The sequence below is a fragment of the Schistocerca americana genome, chromosome 1, assembly GCF_021461395.2.
Source record: "Schistocerca americana isolate TAMUIC-IGC-003095 chromosome 1, iqSchAmer2.1, whole genome shotgun sequence".
In the NCBI taxonomy this organism is placed as follows: Eukaryota; Metazoa; Arthropoda; class Insecta; order Orthoptera; family Acrididae; genus Schistocerca; species Schistocerca americana.
The window spans coordinates 435,764,279-435,786,356 of NC_060119.1; the positions used below are offsets into that span (position 1 = coordinate 435,764,279).

The 22,078-nt window shown below is 41.7% G+C and overlaps 1 protein-coding gene and 1 non-coding gene across 3 annotated transcripts in view; one reads left to right on the forward strand and one right to left on the reverse strand.

Moving 5' to 3' along the window:
• The window catches only part of LOC124602664 (tudor domain-containing protein 7A-like), a 192,789-nt gene that overhangs the window by 59,365 nt on the left and 111,346 nt on the right, over window positions 1-22,078 (reverse strand). For both annotated transcript variants that reach the window (XM_047136338.1, XM_047136337.1), the window contains exons 12-14: window positions 8,372-8,599; window positions 8,039-8,290; window positions 7,857-7,961 (exon numbers count right to left, since the gene is read on the reverse strand). In XM_047136338.1, the coding sequence (XP_046992294.1) occupies window positions 7,857-7,961; window positions 8,039-8,290; window positions 8,372-8,599 (585 nt within the window). The remainder of the gene's footprint in view (window positions 1-7,856; window positions 7,962-8,038; window positions 8,291-8,371; window positions 8,600-22,078) is intronic.
• Trnas-cga lies at window positions 12,291-12,365 on the forward strand. The gene has a single exon. It is a non-coding gene; the product is annotated as a tRNA-Ser (tRNA).

Sequence of the window (22,078 nt, forward strand, 5' to 3'; positions counted from 1 at the left end):
TATGAAACAATTTATTCATGTCTAAATTTTATCAGGAACCCTTTCCAAAACTGCACTTTATTTGCTATTTATGATAATATTTGTATCACCTGTAAACAAAACAAATCAAGCATCTAGCAATGTAACTTATGAAAGGTCATTATCATGTTGCTGTTATCTTCAGTCCCAAGAATAGTTTGACGCAGCTCTCCACAGCAGTTTATCCAGTGTAATCCTCTTCGCAACTACCACAATCTATATCCTTTTGAATGTTCTTGCTGTACTCAAGCCTTGGTCACCCTCTACAACAGGCTCATCCAAAAATTGTGCCTGCTGGCCCGGCCGCGCTCTGCAGGTGCAAGGCAGTGTAGTTCGGTGCTCCATATGCGACCATGTATCGCTAGTGTTGGCATAGGAGTGAGAGAGATAGCTGCGGAGCGAGTGAGACCACACAGCACTGCTCTGCGCTAGATTGTCCCGTGGTCAGATCCAACATAAACAAAATAACAGAGGAGTGTAGCTCTGTAAAAGTGGTCGATGAGCAGTAAAACAAGCAAACCAATTTAGGTAACAATTAGTGTTAGTGTGGCATAATTTCTACTCAAAGCTTTAGAAAACAATATCCAAAACAAGAATCGAAGAACAACTTAGCAGTTTTCTGACACACAGTTTGATTCTATTAGTACTGCACCTGCACACTCATCATGTGTACAATAGGCGTCTTCTGAAAGATATATCAATTTCTGAACTGAACTAGTGTCACAAATATTCTATTTTAGAAATACTTTTATGTATGGGATGAGGAGTCTAATTCTTACTGTTAGTAGTTACAAGTAATATTTTTTGCTGTACTTCATGCTACAGGCTTTTGTATCCCTTTTTAGAGTTTAAACATCAGATCCTTAGTTTGCTGTTTTGTACGCAATAATTCTAATTGACCAAATTTGAAAACTTAATAAAAAAAGTAGTATTAAGGCTATAAAGACCTTTAATCTTTACAGTCAACATTGTTAAAGAAGACAATTAACATTTTCCACGTTTTTCCTTTTCGAGGAAATGATTTTGTCTAAGTTTTGTACAATATTCCGGGAGACTGCTAACCTCAAAGAATTAGTATAATACTGGCCTTAGTGATAAAAATTTGACTATCATATTTGTTTGTCAAAGTTGAAATGTCAAATATTTATGTCAAAGAAATTTGATGGTATGAATATAATAGAGGGCAACATTCCACGTGGGAAAAATATATCTAAAAACAAAGATGATGTGACTTACCAAACGAAAGCGCTGGCATCTCGATAGAAATGCAAACAAACACACACACAAAATTCAAGCTTTCGCAACCAACGGTTGCTTCGTCAGGAAAGAGGGAAGGAGAGGGAAAGACGAAAGGATGTGGGTTTTAAGGAAGAGGGTAAGGAGTCATTCCAATCCCGGGAGCGAAAAGACTTACCTTAGGGGGAAAAAAGGACCTGTGTCTATCAACATGCCAGCGCTTTTGTTTGGTAAGTCACATCATCTTTGTTTTTAGATATAAATTTGATGGTATAATAGAGAACTTTGTCAAATCTCGCCTGTTATCAAATAAATATGATCAAATGTAGGGCCTCACAATAAATTTGATAATAAAAGTCCTTGTCTTCTGTGCACTGCAACGTGTAATATTACCACTTGGAGCGCTAGCATCGCTGCAGCATTCTGCCACCAGTAGTGTGTTTATAAACATGGCTGCTAAGTTTAAATGGTGTGTGCCGTCAACTACAAAATTAACAGAAATGTATGAAGTTGATGAGGCGCTTTACAACGGGAGGCACCCTGAGTAAAGAAGTAGATTAATGTCTGCAATGACACTGTAAGTCTGGATAGTTTCCTGAAAGAAGTGTACAAGATGAACACCAACACAAGCAAAACAAGGACAATGGAACATAGTCAAACTAAATCAGATGATGCTGAAGTAATCAGATTAGGAAATGAGACATTAAAAGTAGTACAAGGGTCTTACTATTTGGAAAGTAAAGTAACTGATAATGGCTGAAGTACAGAGGATATAAGATGTACACTGGCAGTGGCAATAAAAGGTATTTGTCTGGAATGTAGTCTTGTGGAAGTAAAACGTGGACGATAAACAGTTCAGACAAGAAGAAAATACAAGTTTTTGAAATGTGGTATTACAGGAGAATGCTGAAAGTTACAGGGGTAGATCGCATAACCAACAAGGAGATACTGAACAGAACTGGGGAAAAAAGAAATCTGTGGTATAACTTGACTAAAAGAAGGGATCATTTGATAGGACACATTCTGATATATAAAGGGATCACCAATTTAATATGGGAGGGAAGTGAGTGAGTGGAGGGGTGGGTGTATTAAAATTAGATGGAGACCATGAAATGACTTCAGTAAACAGGTTCAAATGGCTATAGGTTACATTAGTTTCTTGGAGATGACGAGGTTTGCACAGGCTAAGAGTAGTGTGGAGAGCTGCATCAAACCAGTCTTCAGACTGAAGACCATCTTATTGGGACTATTTTCAGGGAAGCCACTGAAATACATTTGACAAGTGATTTAATAAACTGTGACAATTGTTCCAATCTTGATCAAATGGGGAATTCAGCGCTGTCAATAGTTAACCGACATACACAACAGTGCTGCTTCCCCTGTCAACCAGAACTTGTGGTCAACATTCTTTACAGAGGGTGTCATGGTAGCATATAATCTCTAACGCCACTGCGATCTTCAGTGTGCACACCCACAATTGGCCACCTTACTAGTATATATGACTGACAGGACCATTTTACCCTCACTCTTTACAGTTCATTGCGAAGATGACTAACAGTTCACAGATGACTTAAGTTATTATGAGTGAGTATCCCCAATTTTACTGATTAAGTAATATGTCATGAGAATATGAAGATTTACAAGTAAAAAAAATTTCTAGGTTCATCAGCTGTCGATCTACAGAGGAGACAGTTTAAAAATCACTGGCATGTAACACTTGAGAATACTGCTGAAATGTGTGGGACCCGCATAAAACAGGGCTAAAATGGTAGACTGAATGTACACGAAGAAGGATAGCACAAATGGTCACAGGTTTGTTCAACTCAAGGTGGAGCGTCACAGAAATGTTTAAAATACTGAATCGGCAAATGTTTTATGTTAGATACAATTATCCTGCAAAATCCTACTTAAAACGTTTCAAGATCCAGTATTAAGTGAAGGATCTGGAGATCTTCTTCCTCCATTGGACTATCACTTCCTTAGTGACCACAAAAAAAGTACCAAACTAGACACCTGATGATTTTAATTATACAGGTAGTAAGCAAGGGCGTGTTCCTGTTCTTTATTTTTTGTCTCCTACTGCCGGAGAAACCCTTACATCTACATTACATCCGTACTCTGCAAACCACCATGAGGTGCATGGCAGATGGCACATCCCATTTTACCAGTTATTAGGACTTCTTGCTGTTCTGTTCACATATGGAGTGTGGGAAGAACAATTGTTTGAATGCCCCTGTGCATGCAGTAACTATAGTAATCTTATTCTCACGATCCCTATGTGAGCGATAGGTTGTAGTGTATCCCTTGAGTGATCATTAGAAGTTGGTTATTGAAACTTAGTTAATAGACTGTCTTGGAATAGTTTACATCGGTCTTCAAGAGTCTGCCTTTTCAATTCCTTCAGTACCTCTCTGACACTCTCCCATGGAGTAAACAAACCTGTGACCATTTGTGCTGCCCCTCTCTGTATACATTCAATATCCCCTGTTAGTCCTGTCTAGTACGGGTCCCACACACTTGAGCAATATTCTAGGATGAGTCACAGAAGTGATTCATAAGCGATCTCTTTAGTAGACTGATTGCACCTCTACAGTTTCTACCAATAAACCAGTCTGACACCTGCTTTATCCACCATTGAATGTATGTGATCATTTCGTTTCATATCCCTACAAAGTGTTACACCCAGATATTTGTACAAGTTGGCCAATTCCAATAGTGACTCATTGATATTATTATTATTACAAGATACTATATTACTTCATTTTGTGAAGTGCACAATTTTACATTTCTGAACATTTCGACCAAGTTGCCAATCTCTGCACCTTGTTGAAATCTTATCAAGATCTGACTGAATATTTATACAGCTTCTCTCAGATAGTACTTCATTATAGGTAACTTCATCATCTGCAAAAAGCCTGATTTTACTGTTAATATTGTCTGCAAGGTCATTACTATACAACATAAACAGTAAGGGCCCCAATGCACTTCCGTGGGGCACACCTGAAGTTACTTCTACGAGGGCAGTTCAATAAGTAATGCAACACATTTTTTTTTCTGAAACAGGGGTTGTTTTATTCAGCATTGAAATACACCAGGTTATTCCCCAAACTTTTAGCTACACAACACTATTTTTCAACGTAATCTCCATTCAATGCTACGGCCTTACGCCACCTTGAAATGAGGGCCTGTATGCCTGCACGGTACCATTCCACTGGTCGATGTCGGAGCCAACGTCGTACTGCATCAATAACTTCTTCATCATCCGCGTAGTGCCTCCCACGGATTGCGTCCTTCATTGGGCCAAACATATGGAAATCTGACGGTGTGAGATCGGGGCTGTAGGGTGCATGAGGAAGAACAGTCCACTGAAGTTTTGTGAGCTCCTCTCGGGTGCGAAGACTTGTGTGAGGTCTTGCGTTGTCATGAAGAAGGAGAAGTTCGTTCAGATTTTTGTGCCTACGAACAACTGAAGTCGTTTCTTCAATTTCTGAAGAGTAGCACAATACACTTCAGAGTTGATCGTTTGACCATGGGGAAGGACATCGAACAGAATAACCCCTTCAGCATCCCAGAAGACTGTAACCATGACTTTACCGGCTGAGGGTATGGCTTTAAACTTTTTCTTGGTAGGGGAGTGGGTGTGGCGCCACTCCATTGATTGCCGTTTTGTTTCAGGTTCGAAGTGATGAACCCATGTTTCATCGCCTGTAACAATCTTTGACAAGAAATTGTCACCCTCAGCCACATGACGAGCAAGCAATTCCGCACAGATGGTTCTCCTTTGCTCTTTATGGTGTTCGGTTAGACAACGAGGGACCCAGCGGGAACAAACCTTTGAATATCCCAACTGGTGAACAATTGTGACAGCACTACCAACAGAGATGTCAAGTTGAGCACTGAGTTGTTTGATGGTGATCCGTCGATCATCTCGAACGAGTGTATTCGCACGCTCCGCCATTGCAGGAGTCACAGCTGTGCACGGCCGGCCTGCACGCGGGAGATCAGTCAGTCTTGCTTGACCTTGCGGCGATGATGACACACGCTTTGCCCAACGACTCACCGTGCTTTTGTCCACTACCAGATCACCGTAGACATTCTGCAAGCGCCTATGAATATCTGAGATGCCTTGGTTTTCCGCCAAAAGAAACTCGATCACTGCCCATTGTTTGCAACGCACATCCGTTACAGACGCCATTTTAACAGCTCCGTACAGCGCTGCCACCTGTCGGAAGTCAATGAAACTATACGAGACGAAGCGGGAATGTTTGAAAATATTCCACAAGAAATTTCCGGTTTTTTCAACCAAAATCGGCCGAGAAAAAAAATGTGTTGCATTACTTATTGAACTGCCCTCATACATCTGACAATGACTCTCCATCCAAGGAAACATGCTATGTCCTCCCTACCAAAAAGTCCTCTATCCAGTCACAAATCACTTGATACCCCATATGATCATACTTCTGACAATAAGCACAGCTGTGGTACAAAGTCAAATGCTTTATGGAAACCGAGAAACACAATCTACCTGGTAGCCTTAATGCAAAGCTTTCAGTATGCCATGTGAGAAAATTCACATGATCGATGTTTTCAGAAACCATGCTTGCTGGCATTGAGGAGCTCATTCTGTTCAAGATATCTCATTATGTTTGATCTCAGAATATGTTCTAAGATTCTACAACAAATTGATGTCAAAAATATTGGATGGTAGTTTCGTGGATCACTGCCACTGCCTTCCTTGTAGATGGTTGTGACCTGTACCTATTTCCAAGAACTGCTCACGGTTATTTGATCAAGATATCTACAATAGATTATAGTGAGAAGAGGGCTAAGTCAGTCACAAATTCAGTATAGAATGTGACAGGGATTTCATCAGGGCCTGGAGCTTTGCTCAGTTTTAATGATTTCAGCTGTTTCTCAACACCACTGACACTAATACTCATTTCATTGATCTTGTCAGTTGTTCAAGGATTAAATTGGGGCGATTCTCCTGGGTTTTTCTTTGTAAAGAAACATTTGATAACAGAATTCAGCATTTCAACTTTTGCTTTGCTATCCTCAATTTCAGTTCCTGTCTCATCTGCTAGGGACTGAACACTAACATTGATGCCACTAACAGCTTTACATGCAATCAGAATTTCTTTGGATTTTGTAAAATGTCATTTGACAATATTCTGCTACAGTAATCACTGAAGGCATCACGCAAATCCTTAGAGGTTATAAACACTTCGTTGGTTGACAGCTAGACTTGCTGACCTTGTTGAGTTGAAAATTACTCTGATGATGTCTCCAGAATTAGAAGATGAAACCTAAGGAATAGAAACATTTCTTAGATCATAGCCTTACCAGCACATTACCAAATTCGCCCAGAGTGTCAATATTGGCAATGAAAGTCAGCGCTGTATGATCAATATTAGACATATTACAGAGCACACACAGTCGTTTAAGCAGTCATTCTTATCATGCCCTGTACACAACTGGAACAGGAAGAAACTGTAACATTAGGTACAATGTCTAGTACCATCCATCATCTACTGCACTGTGGATTGCAGAGTTACATACATAGATGTAGATGTCGGAACCAAGTTCTACAAAACATACGTCCAATAGATAAAAAACAAAATAATACACCTAACATTCTCATGACAGCAAACATCAAGCTAAGGATACTGCAGGGGGTGTACAACATTCATCATATATAGAAATAACATCACTATTACTGAAAGCATTTTGGAAAGTTATTAAAAATGCATAGCCCTAAAACTAAACAATGCAGACCTGAGACGACTTTTTAGTCACTAGAATGAAGTGTAGGACATGATGCACCAACACAATCAACAGCCACAGATGCAATGAGGTATAAGCCAATGTTCTTCTCACAGTTCACTTGGTAAGTAAATACAGTGTCATGCTTCAATGTGTGTATATGTGCATGCACAAGTGTGTAACTAACTGTATCAAAAATGAATGCAGTAGCGACAGGCTGTTAGTAATACTCTTATTTTTTTTTCCTGGGAAGGACAAGAGACAGAAGATGGACACAGCTTAAGAGAAGATCCGGATGTGTATTTTTTTTTTTAACTCTCCATCATTCGCATCATTGTATGCTGTTCAAAACCTGTCTTATTTTAAGTGGATATCATTTCCAGTTAGCTTCTTGGAATATTGGCACCAGCTACTAGTCACAACAATAATCTTACCACCAGCCCCTCCCCACCTGTTGGTTGCATGTACATAAAACAATTTAGCCATCAGATGCCTGGCTATTGTAACAAATGCAACACACGACCAGTGAAGGGTTAAAGAAGTCTTCACATGGTACTTTACAAAATGGAGACAAATGTGCTTTTTTTCCTACATATGTATTGTTGTTCTAAAAAAGTTAGTATGTCCACAATGTGAAATGACATTAAGGTTCCACAATTGTTTCATAATGTTTAAAGTCATATCTACTTTGTTGCAGTCCTCTAACAAGGCCTTTTCTCATTCAATTTTTAAGTGAAGAATAGATTTATCACAGCCCTTTCTTTGAAACAAATATTTGTAATAATACGAGAATCCCTTCTGTCAGCAGTAAGAATTACATAACATAGTTTAGTCCTTACCTGATATGGAATGCTCTTCAGTTCATCATCTACATTTTCCAGAAGTATAAGACTGTCAAGACGGGCCCGCTCTATGTTACCATAATCAACAAATATGATGTCTGCCTGTGATATCATAACACACATTAGAATTATTGTTACAAAACAGAATAACACCAACAAATAAACTTTTTGTATCATACCTCATTTGTTGCAGGGTACTCCTCCACAATTTTTGCACGGTACATAGAATTGTCTGAAGCATAAGGAGCTAAATATAGGTCATCCGCTTTTCTTCTGACATCTGAAGCTTTGGGCAGATACTCATTCACAGCTGCTTCTAAAATTGATTGTATTTGACTAGTTATATAATCTAGAGGTTTTAAACTCATCTGTATATGGACATCTCCATTATGAGCTATACTACTAATGAAAACATCCTTCACTGTGTCCACCTATAAATCAAAATTTGCAACTTAGCTTCATTTTTAAATACACAACACCTTATATATTAAAGTGGTCAAAGTTTAAATTACCTGAGGCAGTTCTGGAGTGAACTGATGTTGACGTATCTTGTTACTTAACAACTGATTCATGTTTATATCTTCATCGGTGCTTGTGTCAAACAACACAAGTGCAACTTTTTCTGCATTTGGTTCTACTTCAGCAACAAATGTTCCACCAATTACCATCTTCTCCAACAAACTTACTGCATATGCATCATCACGAAACTCCTCCATGCCTGCTAGACTACATACAATAGCCTAAGGGAAAAACAAAACTTATCATAATAACAAAATATATTATACATTATTATATACCTCCAGCTCACTAAATTTTAAGTAACAGGTGGCATGGCTGTATTGTTTGACAACAGGGGAGCAAAACCTTATAAAATCTTTGAACTATCCACTTTATTTCACAAGTGTCAAAAACAAGTTCCCAGATTGTAATCGTATCCAAATGATCTACAGGTGACAAATGTTATTTTGTTACCAGACATATTCTGAAAGATTTTTTATATATTTGCACAACCTGTTCCAGAATAATATAGTGTGTGTGTGTGTGTGTTTGAGGTTTGTTGTTGTTGTTGTGGTCTTCAGTCCTGAGACTGGTTTGATGCAGCTCTCCATGCTACTCTATCCTGTGCAAGCTTCTTCATCTCCCAGTACCTACTGCAACCTACATCCTTCTGAATCTGCTTGGTGTATTGATCTCTTGGTCTCCCTCTACGATTTTTACCCTCCACGCTGCCCTCCAATGCTAAATTTGTGATCCCTTGATGCCTCAAAACATGTCATTGAGGTTTACGGGCGCCAAACAGCGTGGTCATCAGCGCCCACAGAATAATATAATTCCATCTTCTGACATACGATAAAGCACAAAAACCTAAGGCTTTTTCCACACTGTGTTGTCTGTGGGACAAAAATGCTGCATCCCAGTTTATAAAATTGGGAACACCAGAGTCCGAGAATAACCACTGTCTAGCTCATGTAGCTAGATGGTGATTGCTGTCGGGACCGTACATTTCCCATTTTATAAAGTGGAACAAGGAACTTTGTTTCCACAGACAACATAAATTGGCAGACAACTGTGATTCTTTTATGCTTTATTGTATGGCACAAGATGGAACTGCATTATTCCAAAATCGGTCATAAACAATAAAATATTATTGGTTCAACAACTGTTGCTGTTTTCTTCACTTTGTGAAAATGGACACATACAGTTGCATTTGCTCTAAGGAACTCTGTGTGGACTGCTACACTAAAAATGCTGACAATTGAGAAGATAAATTATTTTACTTTGCTATCAGTTTTGCTCATAAAAGATCATCCTCAAACACAAAAATAATCAACTTAGTAGCCCGCTTCTGTGCCTAAGGATGATAGTTTATAATCAAAACTGGTAGCATAATACACTGATTCATCTTAACAGACTTCAAATGTTTTCAACATAACTTGCTTTTAAGTATTCCACACCTGTGAAGCACAGTTCATCAACATACATGTTTGTATTGCACCGTGTGCAATTCGGTTATCTTACAATTTAAATTTTCTGCACACTGTCTCAGGCTTTCCATTACTCCTAAGATAAAATCAGATTTTTCAACTATTGTGATTATACAAAATGCCCCCTGGCCCAGACAAAAGTAATTTTCATTGTTTAAGTTTAACAAAGAGCTCACTTTTTCATCTGTTGCCTTACAACTGATGCGACAAAAATCGACCAAGCCATACCAGACTATACTGAATGGCATCAGAGAAGCCGCCTTAATCAAATCACATTACAGGATTATCTGCCTTTGAAACTGAGGGCTCTCAGAGCCAATGCGGAAAAACATCCCTCTCCTCTATTCCGAGCCGCCATCTATAGCAGATGCTAAATGGCTTCATTCCTTTATCATAACATTCTCTTTTCTCCTCAGAGATTGATCTTGGAACGACTGGTTCTCACCCCTCCCTCTCCCCCCCTCACAATCGTCACCATGTAATCCCCAAGAGCCAACAAACCAATACAGTTTCTTTTTCTAAACAGGAGTATCATATATACTAATAACAAGTCCATATCTCTTTCCAATCATCACTACAACCCCAGGGGATGTATAAGCTGGCATCAGAATCAGGATGACCGAATTCACTCTGTTTTCAGCTTTGAGGTGCCCCATACAAATTACTAAGGAACAAGTGGACACACAAAACCAATGTGTGGGGTCATTTGGCTCTGTGCAATACAAAAGACAAATGCTCAGTGCAGTCAGTCCAGGCTGCCTACAGCAGTTAGTCCAGAGTTGCCGCCTCAGATGCGCGAGGTCACCCGACCTCACCATCATCTCTGCCGCCCACACACTAGGCCAAGTTGCAGGTACGATGAGCTGGCACATCATCAACACTGGGTGCCAATGCTGTGTGCTGCCCAACTCTGCTATGATGTTCACTGAACAACTAACCTAAGTAATGAGCTTTGCTTTTAGAGAGAAGAAGCTGCCGGGGTCCAATGCTGCCAGATGACGTGTAGCTTAAAGGGATGCCCACCACCAGGTCACAGGGACTGCACAGCTGGAGATAGATCCAGAAATGCAGGCAAAGCTGGATCAACTACGGGTGGAAAATGAAAATTTGAAAAGCTGCCTTAATGAGGCATTAGTAAATATGAAGCAATAAAGCAGTCCTGTACCCCCTCCTCCCCCCCTCCCCTCACCCCACTAGCCTTGCTTCCCCTTTTCCAGCATTCCCACAGCAATTCCCTGCCAGCCCTTAACTGACGTTGCAATGGGATTGCTGGTTCCTGCCTTCACAGGTAAACCAGGTGAAGGTGTCCAAACTTTCATACGAAATTTAACGGATGTAGGAAAATTGTCAATCTGGAGTGATGAAGTACTAGTAGGAGGCGTCAACCTGAATTTCCAAGGAGAGGCTTGTGCTTATGTGAATTCCATGGAACAGCTGAAAAATACCAAGGCACTTGACATCCTTGCAAAAGGGCTAGTGGATAGATATGGAGACAAGCAAATTGTTAGCTTCTGTGAGGCAAACTTTTCATCATTTGCCAAAATTCCGGAGAGGATTTAGGACACTTTGCTGACCGAATAAAAGCTGTGTCGTGTTGTACATATGTACTAAGGGAAAGTAACAAAAGGAAAGAAGTAGTACTTAGTGAAGCAGAAGCTCATGAGACAGATGTATTTGTTCACAAGACTGACTAACAGGTAGTGGTCGAGGTAAAGTGTGCTTCGCCAAGCACACTAAGGGAAACCACATTACTTGCATTTCTATGCCAGGAGACCAAGCATTTTAGTCACTCTTCCACCATAGTAAACTCAACTACACATACATTCACTGCCTAAGCGTGCTCCACTTGATGTCAATGTCCAGGTCACAAGGCTCCTGAGTGTTTGCAATCAGCATGTGCCTACTGTAGAAAGATCGGACACGAGAGACCAACTGTCTGTCTCCATAGCATCACTAGGCTAACCAAACATGTTACAGAAGTGAATGAGATTTTCACCCTGCAGCGGATTGTGCGCTGATATGAAACTTCCTGGCAGATTAAAACTGTGTGCCGGGCCGAGACTCAAACTCGGGACCTTTGCCTTTCGCGGGCAAGTGCTTTACCGACTGAGCTACCCAAGCACGACTCATGCCCCATCCTCACAGCTTTACTTCTGCCACTACCTCGTCTCCTACCTTCCAAACTTTACAGAAGCTCTCCTGCGAACCCTGCAGAACTAGCACTCCTGAAAGAAGGGATATTGCGGTAACATGGCTTAGCCACAGCCCGGGGGATGTTTCCAGAATGAGATTTTCACTCTGCAGCGGAGTGTGCGCTGATATAAAACTTCCTGGCAGATTAAAACTGTTTGCCGGGCCGCAGCTTGCAGGAGAGCTTCTGTAAAGTTTGGAAGGTAGGAGACAAGGTACTGGCAGAAGTAAAGCTATGAGGACGGGGCGTGAGTCGTGCTTGGGTAGCTCAGTTGGTAGAGCACTTGCCCGCGAAAGGCAAAGGTCCCGAGTTCGAGTCTCGGCCCGGCACACAGTTTTAATCTGCCAGAAAGTTTCATGTTACAGAAGTGCTCGAAGGAATGCAAACCAGGAAATGCAGACAGAGTGGTTCTCCCACAACTGTAGCTCCCCTTCCATAAAGTGAATGCAGTAAGAGAGGTAGGACTCACTCAGACGGCAAATATAACTTTGCAAGATAAAATAAATGGTAGGTAGTCTATCTTTATCATAAATAAGTGTTTTGTACATTAAATATACTTGTGGTCAAGAATGAGAACCGTCGTAAAGCAGACTGAGTGGACTGTGAAGAAAGATAATTTACCCAATTGGTTTGCAAAATGTGGAAATGAAAATAGAAGGAATTATCAGTTCACATTCTAAGTGGTTTGGAAGCGTGACCACAATTTGAATGCCATTTTAGGGAACAATTTCCTGTGCCATTCTCGAGGTATATTTAACTTCCGAACACAAGTTGTCCAAATTAGGGGAAATATTCACCATTTTGGCATTGTCGCTGTTTTATGGACTCGACGGAGTCCAGAACATACGGCTACATTCCGACAACCCACTAAACCAGGTACTACGGCATTGAAATTGGAAAAACTGAGAAAATAGTGGATGGTATAAGGAAAATCAACTGGATAGAAATAAAGAAGGATTTTTTTAAGGAGGAAGTATTTTCTTAGCGGATCCATTAAAGAGAAATGAAGTAATACACAGTGAACAGGCACATGTGAAGTGCAGTTTTTCGAACGAGTGCGACACACCCAGGTAAATTTTTGTCAGTAAGAACAGATAATTTTGGAAGCAGAGATGTTAACAATTCTCTGGGCTACCATAGTTGCCAATGCAAATGAAATAAAAACTGATGAGGTAACAGCATACCACAAAAAGGGCCAGCCTGAAAGAACTGTTTATATAATTCCACCCCAGTTATATCATCTATAAAAGCAGAAATTGGAAAGAAACTTCAACACCTGCATAAAGCAGACCAGGAATTGTATCCTCGTCTAGCCAAATTTGCAACTTCCTTTGTAGAAAAGAACCAACTTCTGGCAACCTCCTTAACATATCATGACATTCCTACAGCCAATGGTAGGCCTACAGCACAGAAACCATACCACTTACCGTTTAACATACAGCCTGTAGAAGAGAAAAATATTTCCGTTTTACTAAAAGCAGGAATAACTGAACCTTCTTTCAGTCCCTGGGATTCTCCTATAATGGCTAAAAGCACAACAAGGTGAGAAGGAATGAAAGGAATCTGTGATTGCTTGATGGGTACCTTCCACAGGGGGAGGCTCTTGCCCCCACAACCGCCGCTAACACTGGAAGCATTTCCCTCAGGAAATGCAACAACGTGGATTTCACATCATCCGCAAGCACCTGAGGTAGTGAGGTAGGCCAGCTGAGAGCATGCCGTGGATCAGCCAGCAGGGTGCACTCAACAAGAACATGCACTATCATCAGTAGACTACCGCAGCAGCAATAAGGAAGATCTTCCTGGCGCAGAAGGAACTCTTGATTGAGTTTCGTGTGGCCAATGAGCAATCGGCACAATACAATGGCATCTTTCCGAGAGGCCTGGAAAGATGTATGCCACACCTTACTGGACCCTTTAATTGCTCTCAACTAGTTTTGGCTCACAGTAGCCTGCCATTTCAATTCCAAGAGTCTCAAAATATTGTGTCAAAGTTGGAATCTTGACTCTGGGCCCAGTATCCTGACAGCAAGTTGAACTCTTGTAGTTGCATCTTTAAATAGACAGTCGACGAATTCATTTCCTGGAATGCCTACATGGCTGGATGTCCAGATGAAGGTCACCATCTTTTCAGAGCTGAAGAGGTCAGCCTGTACGTCCTAGATTTTTGCAAGCAAAAGATTTTTGGGATAGCACAGGGTTATGCCTTTTAAGCAACTCGTGGAATCACTACAGATCAGATAGTTCGTCTTGGCCTGGAATTTGACATACTGCAAAGCCTGAGGGATGGCAACCAACTCTGTAGTGTATACACTGCAGGCACTTGGCAGAGAGTGTTCCTCGTGTCTCCTTGCACATGCAAAAGTGTAACCGATCCTGTTGTTCACTTTCGATTCATCTGTATAGATGCATACTGAATTAGAATAATCGTGGAGGATTGAAAGAAACAGGTGTCTGAGCATGATAGGATCAGCATAATCCTTGGAGTCACAATGAGTCGAATCCCACTGGTCTGCCCAGTTTTGGGCGATGCACAAACAGTCTGAACTGCTGGTTCTGGAAAAGAATTTAATGACATGGGTGGGTAGGCATCTGACAGGTTGTGATTGCCTAACTTCCTAGAAGCTGCTGTGGGACTGGCTCCGCCAGGAGGCTGTCAACAGGGCTTGTACAAAAGGCCCCCATTTGCCAAACAACCACCAGTGTGGTGAACAGGGTCCAGCAGGCTCAGTATGTATGGTGCGACCAACCCATATGCAATACATCGACACTCCAAGCAGGATGAAATCAGTGCCTTGTAAAATCCCAGAGTAACTGTGCAGTCCATTCAGGACTGACTAAGAAAATGGAGAGTATTCACCTTCTTCATGCAAGTTGCCTTGAGCCAGTGGACTTGGAGCTGCCAATTTAGCTTGTGGTCAAATAAAATACCTAAGAATTGAAAAGTGTCCACAACTTCAAGTAAATGGTCACCAAGATAAATTTCTGGGTGTGGGTGCACAGCCCAGAGTGAACAAAAATGCGTAACTTGTGATTCTGCAGGGGAAAATTGATAGCCGTGGTTCATGGCCCAGTCATGGACTCTCCAGACTCCAGACAGCCCCCTGAACTGGCACTCAGGGGTGCACAGAGATGTAGAGGCATAGTACAGCCAAAGATCATCCAGTACAGTGGTGGAGAGAATTTGGGGCCCACTGCATTTACGATATCATTGATGGTGACAGCAAACAGCATTATGCTCAGAACCGATCCCTGAGTGACTCCTGTTTCTTGTACAAAGTGGCTGCTGAGATTGGACCTATCCAGACCTGAAAAATTTGGAGAGATAGGAAATTCTGGATAAAAATGATAAACTGCCCTGGAAACCCCACTCATGCGCTGTGGAGAGGACGTAATGTTGTCAGGTAGTATGATATGCCTTCTCTTGGTCAAAGAACACAGCAATCAGATGTTGGCAATGAACCAGTTAAAATACGTGGATCCTTTCCTGGTTTCAGGGCAGGAATAATATCGCCTTCCCACCACTGAGAGGTAAATGCTTCCTTCTGCAAAATGTGATTAAAAAGGAAGAGAATATGTTTCATGCTGTCAGCACAAACATGTTTGAGCATTTGGTTGTTGATTTTGTCAGACCCTGGGGCCATATCGTAACACTCTGCCAAAGCGCTGCGAAGCTCCCATTCACTAAAAGGAGTGTTGTATGATAGAGAGCCATGTACATGGAAAGGTAATGGGTGGCACTCAATCAGGTGTTTCCGGGCCAGGAAATGACAATGGTAATTACTGCAATCGTACACCTCTTTGAAGTGTGCCACAAAACATTCAGCAAGTACCATGGGATCAGTGCAGATGTTACCACTGACAGGCACGCCAGAAACTGCGATGGGTGGTGGATGGCCACAAATGCGATAGAGTTTAGTCCGTACTGGGGACGACGGGGTGTGGAACCACATAGTTGAGATATATTGCTCCCAACACGCCTGTTTCCTTTTCTTTATTAAGAACCATGTTTTCGTCCAGTCTCCTGAATGCTATTAAATTATTAGAGGGACAGCACTTGTGCTGTTTAAGCGCCTTGCAGCAGTCCCTGATAGCTGTGACAGTCTTCAGATGACCATGGCACCAGCGGTCGTAAGGATGAGCCAGAGGAGTAGCGTATCACTGCTGCTGCTGCTGCTGCTGCTGCTGCTGCAGGAGTAATAGTATCAATAGTACCCTTTACCAATTTCTTGATATCCGTCATACGACTGGCTGCAAAAGTGGCTGCAGATGAGAAACACTGGCAATCAGCTTATCGAAGTGACCAATGTGGAGCATGTTCTAGATGTCTGTGAGTGGAAAGGGAGAGAGCGATAGGAAAATGGTCGCTGTCACGAAACTCACCATGGGCATGCCACTGAATTAGGGTAAGTTACTCGGGCTGCAAACTGTGAGATCAATAGCTGAAAACGTTCTGCGGGCCACACTGACATGGTCAAACCTCCAGTGTTGAGAAGGCAGGCACCCACATCCGAAAGGTGTTCTAGTACTCAGCCTCAGTGAGACGTAGTGTCGCTGCCCACAGAGTATTATGGGCATCGAAGTCCCCAATAAGAGGAATGGGGCAGGGAGCTGAGCCACTAACAGCTCGTAGTAATGGAAATATCTGTCTGGGGATAGATAAACATTATATATTGTCATCCAAACTGACAGGTAGACACTAATGGCCACAGCTTCTAGTGCAGTGGTAAGGGGAACCTGTTCATTGACAATATCAGAGCATATGAACAATCGACCTTGCTGTTGGTGGGGAGGCTTGTGTGCCTCAGCGCTACAGATAGCCATACCACAGGTGCAACCACAATGGTGTGGCATCTGTTGAGAGGCCAGACAAACATGTGGATCCTGAAGAAGGGCAGCAGTCTTTTCAGTATTTGCAGGGGGCAATAGTCTGGATGACTGACTGATCTGGCCTTGTCATATCAACCAAAACAGCCTTGCCGTGCTGGTACTGTGAATGGCTGAAAGCAAGGGGAAACTACAGCCATAATTTTGCCCGATGGCATGCAGCTTTACTGTATTGTTACATGATAATGGCATCCTCATGGGTAAAATATTCCAGAAGTAAAATAGTCCCCCATTTGGATCCCCAGGAGGGGACTACACAGAAGAATGTCATTATCAGGTGAAAGAGAACTGGCTTTTCACAGATCAGAGCATGGAATGTCAGATAACTTAATTGGGCAGGTAGGTTACAAAATTTAAAAAGGGAAATGAATATGTTAAAGTTAGATATAGTGGGAATTAGTGAAGTTCAGTGGCAGGAGAAACAGGACTTCCAGTTTGGTGAATACAAGGTTATAGATACAAAATCAAATATGGGTCATGCAGGAGTAGGTTTAATAACAAATAAAAAAAAATAGGAACAAGGATAAGCTACTACAAACAGCATAGTGAACGCATTGTTGTAGTCAAGACACACACGAAGTCCATGCCTACCACGGTAGTACACGTTTGTATGCCAACTAGTTCCACAGATGATTAAGAGGTTGAAGAAATGTATGATTCAATAAAATAAATTATTCAGGCAGTTAAGGGAGATGACAATTTAGTAGTCATGGGGGCCTGGAATTCAATAGTAGGAAAAAGAGCAGCAGCAAAACCAACAGATAATGGACTGAGGGTAAGGATAGGAAGAGGAAGCCACATGGTAGGATTTTACACAGAACACAAATTAATCATAGCTAACACTTGGTTTAAGAATCATGAAAGAAGGTTGTATATGTGGAAAAGGTCTGGAGACACTGGAAGGTTTCAGATAGACTTACAAACCAGGTTTTAAATTGTAAGACATTTCCAGGGTCAGATATGGATTCTGACCACAATTTATTGGTTATGAACTGTAGATTAAAACTGAAGAAACTGCAAAAAGATACGAATTTAAGAAGATGGGACCTCAATAAACAGAAAGAATCAGAGGTTGTAGAGAGTTTCAGAGAGAGCGCCAGGGGACAATTGACAAGAACAGGGAAACAAAATCAATAGAAGAAGAATGGATAGCTTTGAGAGATGAAATTGTGAAGGCAGTAGAAGATAAAAGGACGAGGGTTAGTAGAAATACATAGGTAACAGATATTGAATTTAAGTGATGAACGAAGAAAATATAAAAATGCAGTAAATGAAGCAGGCAAAAAGGAATACAAATGTCTCAAGAATGAGATCAACAGGAAGTGCAAAATGGCTAAGCAGGGATGGCTGGAGGACAAATGTAAGGATGTAAATGCATGTATCACTAGGGATAAGATAGATACTGGCCTACAGGAAAATTAAAGAGACCTTTGGAGAAAAGAGAACCACCCGTATAAATACCAATAGCTCAGATGGAAAACCTATCCTATGCAAAGAAGGGAAAGTAGAAAGGTGGAAGGAGTATGTAGAGGGTCTATACAAGGGGGATGTACTCGAGGGCAATATTATGGAAATGGAAGAGGACACAGCTGAAGATGAAGTGCAAGATATGATACCGTGTGAAGAATTTGACACAGCACTGAAAGAAACGAGGCCCCAGGAGTAGACAACATTCCATCAGAACTACTGATAGCCTTAGGTGAGCCAGACATGACAAAACACTTCCATTTGGTGAGCAAGTTGTATGAGACAGGCGAAATACCCTCAGACTTAAGAAGAATGTAATAATTCCAATCTCAAAGAAAACAGGTGTCCAACACGTGTGAAAATTGCTGAACCCATCCCTTTAATAAGTCACGGTTGTGAAACACTAGCACGAATTCTTTACAGATAAAGTGAAAAACTGGTAGAAGCCGACCTCAGGGAAGATCAGTTTGGATTCAGTATAAATGTTGGAACACTCAAGGCAATACTGATGCTACAACTTATCTTAGAAGATGGATTAAGGAAATGCAAACCTACATTTCTAGCATTTGTAGACTTATAGAAAGCTTTTGACAATGATGAACGGAATACTCTCTTTGAAATTCTGAAGGTGGCAGGGGTAAAATACAGGGAGCGAAAGGCTATTTACAATTTGTACAGAAAGCAGATGGTAGTTATAAGAGTCGAGGGGTATGAAAGAGAAGCAGTGGTTGAGAAGGGAGTGAGAAAGGGTTGTAGCCTATTCCCCATGTTTTTCAATCTGTACATTGAGCTAACAGTAAAGGAAACAAAAGAAAAATTTGGAATAGGAATTAAAATCATCGGAGAACAAATAAAAACTTTGAGGTTTGCCAATGACACTGTAATTCCATCAGAGACAGCAAAGGACCTGGAAGAGCAGCTGAACGGAATGGAAAGTGTCTTGAAAGGAGGATATAAGATGAACATCAACAAAAGCAAAATGAGGATAATGGAATGTAGTTGAATTAAATCAGGTGATGCTGTGGGAATTTGATTAGGAAAATCAGACACTTTAAGTAGTAGATAAGTGATGAAGGTCAAAGTAGAGAGGGTATAAAATATAGACTGGCTATGGCATGGAAAGCATTTCTGAAGAAGAGAAATTTGTTAACATCGAGAATAGATTTAAGTGTCAGGAAGTCCTTACTGAAAGTGTTTGTATGGAATGTAGCTATGTATGGAAGTGAAATTGGACGATAAATAGTTTAGACCAGAAGAGAACAGAAGCTTGCGAAACATGTTGCTACAGAATAATTCTGAAGATTAGATGGGTAGATCACATAACTAATGAGGAGGTACTGAATAGAATTGAGGAGAAGAGGAATTTGTGGCATAACTTGACTAGAAGAAGGGATTGGTTGGTAGGACATGTTCTGAGGCATCAAGGAGTCACCAATTTAGTATTGGTGGGAAGCATGGGGGGAGGGGGGAGAGGGGGGGAGGGGGGGGGGGGGTAAAAATCATAGAGACCAAGAGAGGAATACACTAAGCAATTTCAGAAGAATGTAGGTTGCATAGTTACTCAGAGATGAAGAGGCTTGCACAGGGTAGAGTTGCATGGTGAGCTGCATCAAACCCGAGTCTGGACTGAAAACCACCACAACAACAATAACAACAACATGAAGGTACAGACCCCACCGGACACACTCTCAACATTCATGTGAATGGTACAGTAGGGATGGTGGTTTTTCAGAGCAGGGATGTGCGTTGCTGTAAAATGTGTTTCCTGAAGCGATATGCCAAATACGGAATAAGTAGCCATTAAATGACAGAGTTCGGTCAAATAGCGATAGTAGCCATTATAGTTCCATTGAAGGAGCATTGGTGTCATGTCTGAGAAAGTGGCTAATGGAAAATATGGGTGTGATTACTTTGCTACAAGATCATGGTCCACCTCAGTGCGTGATTTGTTGTCCTTGGGCATAGGCTCCACTGCCGCAGGGCTGGAGAGCAGAATGTCTGAAGCCTCAGAACATAGGTTACATTTCTGCTTATCATTCTGAGACTTCGATTTGCACACAGATTTCCCTTATTTTATCTTCCCTAAGCAAAAAGGACTGTACTTTTCTTTGGCCCACAGCCTGTGGCTGATGGACCTTGTCTTGAGAGGGGGGCAGCTTGACAGGTGTCCTCATCCCTGATGCCAGACATGACTCGGCATCTCTGGCAGCACCAATGGAGTGTGAATCATCTGTGCTATAGTTGTAGGTGATGAAGGAGCTGATGTTCCCTCCCCCAACTGGAGGGCAGGCCCTGGAATCCCATGAGGGCCTAGAGGTGCCCTGCAAGACATTGTCTTTGCATGAGGTGTGCCTGTGACACGACAACCATAAAATTGAAGACAATAATAGTCGGATGAAGTCATTCAAACTTTTCACTTGCATCTGGGTAAAACATGCGGCCAACTGTCTTATACTCTTGAATTTTCTTTTCCCTCTTGAACATTGAGCATTGTGGTGAACAAGGAGGGTGTGGTCCTGGACAGTTGACACATTGAAGGGGTTGGTCACAAAGGCTGCCCCTATGGGACGCCTGTCTACATGCCCTACAGATAACCGTATCAGAACAGCAGGACAACATGTGTCCGAACCTGTGGTAGTTAAAACATCTCATCAGAGGAGGAAAGTAAGGCCTGACATCACACCTACAAACAACTAACCTTAACCTTCTTGGGCAAAATAATGCCGTCAAAGGCTAGGGCAAAAGCTCCAATGTCCATTCTATTATTCTTGGGCCCCCTCTGGATGCAACGAACAAAATGGACTCCACACCACATCGGGTAGGTATGCAGTTCCTCATCAGTTTGAAGTGTTAGGTCCCGATGTAAGATAACACCCCGAATCCTGCTGAGCTTGTTATGAGGGAAATGGTGATTGGTATATCACATAACTTAACACAGGCCTTAAATGCCCACGATTGGTTAGTGTTTGATGTTCTGATCAGCAAACATCGATTTCTCATCTTCTCCTCACCAAATCAATCCTCAATATTTTCAATGAAAAGCACTGGCTTCGTTGAAATGAAAGAGTCACCATCAGTGTGGAAACAAACCAAGAACTCGGCAAACTGTCCACTTCCATTTCTCCTTGCATGGCTCTCTTTCTTAAGGCATGGTCAATGACGGAAATGCCATAGGATCGTGAACTTCTGCATTAAAATCACTGTTCCTGACTGATGAGATGGCCATGTTGGCACGGTCACCATTATGTTTGATCCGTTTCATTGCGAATCATCCACCCTGAAGCCACTCACTCCAATCAGAGGCTCTTCCTGTGCGCGTCACCCCACCAAAGCAAAGGCCACCTGGCACACTATCTGTTGCCTAGAGTTCCAGTACCACAAAGTGGACATGCAACTACTCCTCAGCTGACACGGGGAGGTCACAGCTCGGGCATTGGCAGTACTATCCCTGCATTGACAGGGGCTACTGCCGAGAGATAGATCCACTTGACTGCTAGGTGCAAAAGGTATCAGTGCATAGTGGAGAGGTAGTGCGCCACGGTAAGGTGTCCTTGCCCAAATGGCCCTCACTTTGGAAAAATTTGGAAAATGGAGGCCAAACCCAAAAAGGGGACCAGAACTTAAGAAGTCAAAAAATTTGAGAGAAGAAGTATTTGAAAGAAGGTAAAAAAAATACTTGACCCAATAAA